We start from the raw sequence: 9,178 nt of genomic DNA, 5'->3' as shown, positions 1-9,178 counted from the left end.
GCGCCCCAGGGGCGGGCGGGCGGGCGCGCGCGCGCGTGCGCAGTGGCGCCTGGGCTTCGGTTCGCGCAGGGCTGCGCCCGCGCAGGAGGGCGTGGGCGGGCGCGCGCGCGCGCGGAGGGCGCGCGGCCCCGAGCCCGGGAGGGAAAGGAGGGAGGGGCCGGTGACAGTGCGGAGCTCCTGCCAGCGTCCGCGCCTCGGGAGCGGCCGGACGGAAGAGAAGGTCCGCCAGACGCCGGTCGGCTGCCCGACGCTTCGGACCCAACCCCGAGCTGAACGGCCGGCCGCCGCGGCTTCTGGTTGGTCGGGGGAGGCGCTGCGGCCACCTCAAGGAAGATGTTTAACGTGGAGTCAGTGGAGCGGGTGGAGCTGTGCGAGAGCCTGCTCACTTGGGTACGTGGTTGGGGCGGCAGCGGGCCGGTGGGGAAAACTCCGCCAACCTTCCCCCCGAACACCGGGGCTCGTCCCGAGGGGCGAGCACCCCGGGCGACCTGCCGTCACATCCGGGGCTTGCGACGGGCGGAGCTGAGGAGCCGGTGCGGGCCGCGTCTACACCCGCGGGCCGGGTCAGGGTCAGCAAGGGAGCGGCCGGGCTCAGGCAGGCTGGGCCCAGCAGGGTCCAGGAGGAACTTGTCCGGCCTGAGAGGTTGGCTGCTGTCCGAGAGGAAACCTGCCCGGTGGGGGCTAATGATGGGGTGCAGGCGACACTGTAATTAGGACTGCGTGCAGGGATGAGGCGCTGGCGCTTCGCTCCCCAGCTCCCCGTGATCCAAAGCGTCGGTTCTGCCTGGGCGCCCGGTAGAGGCACTCGGGACCCCTAGTTACGACGCTGCTCGCCTTTGTTGTAGCGTTCAGCCAGGATGGAGCGTAGCCCCTTGAGGGATGAAGCCCTGCCCATTGGAAAAATCGTACATTGGAGGGTGGGTAGACAAAACATGAAGAATCACCCAGAGGCAGAACATTTGAAATGCGAGATGCATTTTGACTGTTATAAAGTAAAGGATGTGATGGTACTTATAAAGGAATCAAGGATTTAAAAAAAAATTTTTTTTTTTTAAGCTGGGAGGATTTAGGGAATTAGTAATGGAAATGGAACACTTTTTTTTTTTAAAGCAACGTGAGATTCTAATTTGGAATTGATAAGGGTTAAGGTTATCAAATTTTAAAGTAAAGACGTTGGATTTTAATGTCAATAGTCATGGCTTAAGCAGCCGTTTTCATTAGCTGGGCAGTTAACCCGTGTTTGTTTCTGTTTTTAGCAGGCTGGTTGGAAGTGGGTACAGGCATATGCAGAGCCATGGGATAAACCAAGTATCCCCCTGAGAACATTCGTTTTACTTATGGCTAAAAATTGTTAACCGTCTTTTTAGAAGAACACAGATATATTTACGGAGGTTACTATGACCAGTGTTAATTTTGTCTGCTTACTGGGGGAGATGGTGGTGATTGGACCTCCTGCGTGCTGAGTGAAGGCTTTAACACTAAGCTCTCCACCCCCACCCCCAATTCACTTTAAAGGTAAAATGCAAACATAAAAGGAAATTCTGTTGAACAGTGTCTTGGGTTAGAGGATCCGGTCTCTGGAAGCTAGCCATCACTGTTTTGTGCAGGGGCACTGCTGAGAAGTTCGAGAACTGTTAAAACTTAGCTTGGCTGTAATAAATGTAACAAAGGTAGAATCCAAAGATGTGCCTGCGTTTGCGGTAGGGTCTTGCTGTGTAGCCCATTTTTGGCCTCAAACTGTGATCTTGAATTTGTAGCAATCTTCCTGCCTCAGCTTCCTGGGTCCTAGGATTATAAACTTGCATCACTACACCCAGCTTGAGTTTTTTTTTAATAATCCGGTATCGTCCTTTGAAACATAAACTTTATACAATGCAGAGCTCTATGGTTTGGTTTTGCATTAGATCATTCCTGTAATTTCAGGTTGTTTGAAATGATGCATAGTTAACATACTCTTAAGTTCTAACTTCAAGCAAGAAGATAAGCTTCACTGCTGTGCATCAAGTAGGATGGTGGTGATAGGTTGTGTAACGTAGCTAAGCCTCCGTCAACTTTTCAGACTATTATTTAAACCAGGAGGACTTTTGAAAAGATGGGAAATGGTTTTTGTTTGTTTGTTTGCTTTTTGTTTGTTTGAGACAAGGTTTTCTTTGTAGCCCTGACTGTCCTAGAACTTGCTTTGTAGACGAGGCTGGCCTTGAACTCACAGAGATCTGCCTGCCTCTGCCTCTTGAGTGCTTCGATTAAAGGTGTGCACCACCACCACTGGCCGGCACGAAAAAGATGGAAAATGTTTTATACGCAGTCGGTATATAGCAAGCACATTCCGCAGAGTGTGCTTACAGCGTACCCCTGTGCTGTTATGCCTGCCAGTCTCTTTTAAGAAGGTATTGTCATGTGTGTGGTTGTGATGTGCACGTATAGGCCTAGTTGCCGCCACATGCACGTGGAGGTCAAGAGTCAGCTTTTTGGAGTTGGTGCCCTTCCATGGTTTGCCAAGCAACAAACTCAGGTTGCAAGTCACCAGCCAGCCTGCTGTGGTAAGCACCCTCACCCACTGAGCCATTTCCATAGCCTGTTGTTTTTTTTTAAACAACGATCATTTTATTTTTAAAATTTTTAGTATTTATTTGGGGGGGTGCACACACACACACACACACACACACACACACACGTATCACAGCCCTTTGTGGAAGGCATTGGCTTATTTAGTCAGTTCTTTCTTATTATTTGGACTTTTGAGAATTTTATCTATGGATTAATGTGTTTTGGTCAGATTGACTCCTCCCCTCCAACTCTGTTTCACCACCACTTGTCCCTCTCGAGTTCATATGCTCTTTTTTCTTTTTTAACCTATTGAATCCATTTAGTGTTGACAGTGTGTATGTGGGTGTAGGACGGTTTGCTGGAGCTTGAGTAACTTAGGGACTGCACTCTGAAGAAAACAGACTGACTCTTCCTCCTCCAGCAGCTGTCAGTTGCCAGTAGCTTCTCAGCAACATGACCTCCTCTCCATTCATTCTAGAATTTTGGCTAACTGGAGCTTGTGCAGGTCTTGGGCATACAGCCACAGCACAGCCATTGTAGATTCTTATGCGCACCATCCCCTTCATATCCAGAAAACACGTTTTTGCAGCAGTTGTCTACAATTTCTGGTCTTAGAGTCTTTCTGCCCCCTCTTCTGCAATGATCTCTTGAGTCTTAAGAGGAGGGTCTGTGATCGAGGTGTCCCATTTAGAGTTGAGCACTGGACAGTTTCTTAGTTTCTGTACTCTGATCATTTGTGAGTCTCCATATTAATTGCCCTCTACTGCAGAAATAAGCTTCTCTGATGAGAGTTGGGAGCTGCACTATTCAGTGGGTATAAAGATAAGTGTTTAGAGGGCAGTTTGATACCTTGTCCATTTGGCAAAATAATAGTAAGTTCTCTCCTGGAGTCTGTGACCTGCCCAGTCATGTGTTCTTGGCCCAGTTAACATCATAAAGCATGAACTCTGGTTTGTGAAGTGAGCCTTATATCCAACCAGAAAGCAATTGCTTACTCCCATAACACTGATGCCACGATTGCACCAGTGGACATATTTTTATCAACCCGTTTGTCATTGTAGCTTTCAGGGTTCACAGCTGGGTAAGATGTTGATTATTTTTCTCCAGTAGCCTGCATAGCACCATGTAGCACTATGAAAGCTAGCCCGTAGGGATTAAGCTTCAAGGTCAATACCAGTTTGATTTCTCCATGTCCTGTGGCTCAATAATGTAGTGTCTTTAGCAATAGGGTCTTTCTTCCAAGTTCTGGTGGGTAACTAAGAGCAGTGACAATAGCCTTTATTGTTTTATGGATCCATAGGACCCCCTATGACTACCAGCTTAAAGAGGGGTGACCAAATCTGGCACTGCCCAGGCCCAGCTTCTTGAACTCTGCATGAATCATGATGAAAAGACTGCACTCTCTCAGGTCTTAGTTGATTGTTTGTTTTATGGTGCTGAGGATTAAACCTTGTGGGTGTACCATACAACTGAGTTATATAATTCCATCCAGTTACCCAAGAAACTGGAACACAAGACTCCAGAGGGGCTGGAGAGATAGCTCCACAGTTAAGAGATTGTGTTGCCCTCACAGAGGACCCTGATTTGGTTCCCAGAACCCACATGGTTCACAACCATCCACCACCCCAGTTCAGGGATCCGATGACCTCTTCTGACCTCCACAGGCACCAGGCATGCACATGGTGCACATATATTCAGGCAGAACTTATACTTAGTCTAAACGCATATTTAAAAAGAATCTAGAATGCTGTCAGATAATGACATGAGACTAATGGGAAAAGAATCCTAGTTGTGTTCACTTCTGTGAAACGCCACAATCCTTGTGTGTCCTTGTTTTCATACTATCTTACTTATTTGGGAACCTATGAAAAGCAACTAACGTTTAGAATCTCTCCCATTCTGTTTTCCTTCCTTTTGCCTAACTCCATCCTTACCAACAAATTTGACCCTCTGATGGGAGAATAAAGAATCTCTGATGTACAAAGGTTTAAAGCCCTTGAGGGAAAATGTTGAGTAGCATGGTGGTTGCTGGCTCCTCCATGGCAGTGGTTTTCATCCATTATCATTGATCAACATCACCTGGAACCTTTATCAAACCAGTTTACTAGGCCCTGGGGCTAGAGTTTCTAGGTCTGGGATTGGAGCTGAGAGTTGCAGTTCTGTCATTTTCCCAGGTGATGGGTAGTTAGTACTCAAGACGACATTTGAGAACTATTGCTCTAGAGCAGGTTTTAAGCTCACTGCTGTTTGATATTTTTGGACTGAGTAATTGTTAGGGGCAATGTCATGTGCACTGTAGGGTATTTAGTAGAAGCATTGCTGTTTACAAAATAATAGTACTTACCTTGCTATTCCAGGCTCTCCTAGGGAGCAGAACATCACTCCTGGTAGAGAACCACTGCCCTAAAGTTGCTGATTCCACATGATCTCATGCTTTCCTGATGCTTTTGCGGGCGAGGGAGGGTTGGAATGTGTTCTCAGAGCTTCTTGAAATTACAAGAAAGGTTGTGACCCTTCAGGTAGAATTTGTGCTTTAACACAGTTAAGTGCAATTATCTTTCTGTTTTACTGTATAACTATCCTGAAATGTCACAACTCAGACCTCATAGGATGATAAGTTTATTTCTTAATTGAGATCTGTCAGTACTGAAAGCAGAGGTGAACATTGTTAAACTCTTCTAAGTAGCTATGCACCTGAAGGGCTAAAACAGAAAACAATTGTTTAGAAGCTCCATCTTAAAAATCAAAGGTGGGGGCACATACTGTGTTAAATTACTCTTTAAAATTCCTTCCTTTGGGCTGAGCTCGTACTCCAGTTTGTAGAGGACTTGCACAAAGCCTGTGTAACCAGATGTGGTGGTGCACACCCATAATCTCAGCAGTCCACCTCTAATTCTCTCCATCAGGAGGTGGAGGCAGGAGGATCGAGGAGTTTAATGGTCATCCTGTCTTTGATAGTGAGTTCTAGGCCAGCCTCAGATACATGAAACTCTGTCTCAGGGGGAAAAAAAAAACTATTTGATTTATTGAGTTGTTTCTTCTGACTGACCAGGAGCAATTTTGTAACCCTGAGTAGGAATGTAACTCAATACTAGAACACTCGCCTTGCATGACAAGACTTGAGTTCCATTCCCAGCTTAAGGTAGGAGGGATAAGGGCTTGATTCCTTAACCTTCATCCTGCTTTAAAGGTTTCCAGATGCTAAAACTACTGCCCAGGTACATAGGATTATTTGATTCATTTATTAAAGTAGATTAACAGAGATTAACTTGTTTGCACAGATCTATAATCTCAGCTACTCAGGAGGCTGAGGCAGGAGGATTGCAGGTTGAAAGTCTGTAGAAACTACAGAGTGAGTTCAAGGCTATTAGCAAGATTCTGTTTTGGAAACTTACAAGCGGGCAAAAGAGATGACTCAGCAGTTAAGAGTAATGGCTGTTCTTCCAGAGGACCTAGTTCAATTTCTAGCACCTACATGGCAGTTTACAGCTGTCTGTAACTCCAGTTCTAGGAGATAGGATGGCCTCTGAGGGCACTGCATGCACAGTGCATAGACTTACATGTGTGCAAAACACCCCTACACATTAAAAGAAAGCAAGCAAGCTCAGAATTCTAAAAGAGGTAGGGTGATAGCTCAGTAGTGGAGTGTTTACCTAGCATGTGCAAGGCTCTGAGTTCACTCCTCCAGCAACATGCACCACACATGAGGGTAGGGTGGGGGATTGTAGCATCCTAAACACATCGTACAGGGATTATGATTCATTTTGTGGATCTAAGAAATGTTTCCAAAATGAAAACTTTCCAGATGACTATCATGCACACCTAGGTTTGGAAACTGCTAATATTAATACCCCCAATTTTTATATGGAAAAAGCTGGTATTAGAAGAGATGAGGTAAAATATCCCAGGTTATGTGATAAATTAATAGTAAAACTAAGGATTAGAATTGATGTGTTACATTCCAGGCAGTGTTCACTGAGCTTAATCGGTAAGCCCCTTATTTTGGGGTGTGCACCAAATGATTAAGATGTAATATGTGGCTGGGCGGTGGTGGCGCACACCTTTAGTCCCAGCACTCGGGAGGCAGAGCCAGGCGGATCTCTGTGAGTTCGAGGCCAGCCTGGGCTACCAAGTAAGCTCCAGGAAAGGCGCAAAGCTACGCAGAGAAACCCTGTCTCGAAAAACCAAAAAAAAAAAAATGTAATATGTGATTGTTGCTGTTTCATCTCTTTTTTCCATGTATAAACCCACAAAAAGAGATAGCTTTTAAATGGGTCATTAAGTTAGTACCTATAAAATGAAAACGGGTGCTTTTTTTTTTTTTTTTTTAATTTACTAGTGTGGAGGCAGTTGCAGATAGAATAAAGTTTAAAATCAGACTGAGATGATCTTCACTTGTTTCATTTGTGCCTTTTACTCATTTTCTGGTCCCCCACCCCCATCCCCCCATGGAGTCTCACTATATTTCGGGGCTGGCATTGAACTAAAATCGATCCTCTTCCCTCAGTCTCCTCAGTAACTGGAACTAAAAGTGTATGCTACCTTGCCTGGCTTATTGTAACTTTTTTTTTTTTTTTTTTTTTTTTTTTTTTCGAGACAGGGTTTCTCTGTGTGCTTTGCGCCTTTCTGAACTCACTGGTAGCCAGGCTGGCTCGAACTCACAGAGATCGCCGCCTCTGCCTCCCGAGTGCTGGGACTAAAGGCGTGCGCCACCACCGGCTGGCAACTTTTTTTTTTTTTAAGTCAAGACTCTGTGTGTATTTAAGTTAGGACCATCTTATCTCCCAAATTCTTGTCTGACTAAAAACTGCTTTCTATAAGAACCTGTGACATAAATCCCTTAGCTTCTGCTACCATAATCATCATTACCTGAAAGACTCCTGCCCTATATAAACCGGGAAGTTATAACTATAACTTCTCTCAGCGCTTGGGAGTGGAGGCAGGAGAATCAGGAGCTCAAGTCATCATGACCTCTGATACATAATGAGTTGGAGGGCAGCCTGGGCTACATGAGACGCCAACTTTTATGAATAGTATGATACAGAGAAACAGATATTCACACATTTTTCAGTAGCAGTTTATTGTTTCATGGTTTATTTGGCAACAGGTATTTTTTAAAAAACTTAAAAATGAATATACATTTAACCTGGCAGTTTTTTCCTAATCCAATAAATAAAAAAGAAAGGTGGTCACCTGAGTGTTATCTCAGTATTTCCATTGTTGCGATCTGATTTAGCCTCCTCAGTGTTACAGACTGCCACAGCAGACTTGTCTGCTCTTTCCTTCCAGTATTTCCTTCATATTGCATCCAGTTTGGTTTGTACAGTTCAGATCACTTTCTTGCTTGAAAACCTTTATTTACAAACTACCATTATTCTTAAGATAAATTCCAGATGTGGCCTATCGAGTCTTGCCTAATGATACTTCTTTTAGTTCTTTCACGTGTTTTATACGCCTCTCTGTTCCATTTCTTCCTATGATTTCCACCTCTCTATACCAGGCTCCTTTTCATTCTGCCACATGTCTTCTTAATGGAATCTTTGTCTGTATATCCCACAATACTTCCACCAAATTAAAAGACCTGTATCAGGACACCCTTCATTTGTTATCCTCAGTGATTTATTTCCTTTTAAATCTGGCTTGGAGTGCTGGTTATTAGTTGGCTGATAACTGTTGGCTTACTTCCTTTCTGGTATCAGGTGGCCTTGAACCCCTGAATTTCTGCCTCCACTTTGCAAGTCTTGGAATTACAGGTGCATGCCCTTAGACCCTTCTTGGGTTCATTTCTTAAATTTCTCTTAACCAATACAAAGTTAGTTGTAATTCAGTATATATTTGAAATTGAAATGAATTGAGTATCTAACTAATGATGATAAATATGAATTCTATATCTATATAAAAAGATTTTTGCCTTTGAGTACGAGATCTCAGATAAAGTTGTCTGTCACCAAGCCTCATGATCTGCATTCAATCCCTTGGACCACTGACAGAAGGAAAGAACCAGCTTCCACAAGTTGTCCTCTGACCGCCACATGTATACTGTGGTACTCACACATGCACATAATAATAATAATAATAATAATAATAATAATAATAATAAACAAAAATTTAAAGAAATTATTCCCTGAAGTAGTTATGTTTACTACAGTAATTGATGAAGCACAAAAGTTCACATTAATAAGAAATTGACTCTGCTCTCCAACAAGTATCTCTTTGGTCCATACTGTTTTTGCCCTCATTATTCTTGAGTCAGTCATCACTGTTAGAGGGGCTGAAGTTACCATCATCTTCTTTTGTTTGTTTGTCTTTCAAGACAGGGTTTCTCTGTGTAGCTTTGCGCCTTTCCTGGATCTCACTCTGTAGCCCAGGCTGGCCTCGAACTCAGAGATCTGCCTGGCTCTGCCTCCCGAGTGTTGGATTAAAGGCGTGCGCCACCACCGCCCAGCACCATCATCTTAGACTGTCATCTGTGAGTAGTATGATGAAAAGTCAGCCAATATCTACCACAATTTCTCTTTTGCCTATGTGGGAAGAAATTCATGATTATTAAAATTTTTATTTCAACCTCCGAGATAAGATAATATAAAACACACACACACACACACACACACACACACACACACACACACGC

At 44.2% G+C, this 9,178-nt stretch overlaps 1 protein-coding gene across 4 annotated transcripts in view; it reads left to right on the top strand.

Moving 5' to 3' along the window:
* Nucleotides 1-133: 133 nt before the first annotated feature.
* Nucleotides 134-9,178, top strand: part of Hook3 (hook microtubule tethering protein 3) — a 93,675-nt gene continuing 84,630 nt past the window's right edge. For 2 of the 4 annotated variants that reach the window (XM_028854847.2, XM_028854845.2), the window contains exon 1: nucleotides 134-390. In XM_028854847.2, coding sequence (XP_028710680.1) covers nucleotides 334-390 — 57 coding nt within the window. In that variant the 5' untranslated portion in view covers nucleotides 134-333. Of the gene's footprint in view, nucleotides 391-436; nucleotides 918-9,178 lie in introns of those variants that run through there. The other 2 variants (XM_028854844.2, XM_028854846.2) reach the window with 2 other exon arrangements.

This window comes from Peromyscus leucopus, chromosome 17, assembly GCF_004664715.2.
Source record: "Peromyscus leucopus breed LL Stock chromosome 17, UCI_PerLeu_2.1, whole genome shotgun sequence".
Lineage (NCBI taxonomy): Eukaryota > Metazoa > Chordata > Mammalia > Rodentia > Cricetidae > Peromyscus > Peromyscus leucopus.
Note: the sequence above shows the minus strand (reverse complement) of the source record. Positions and strands in the feature narration are given on the sequence as shown.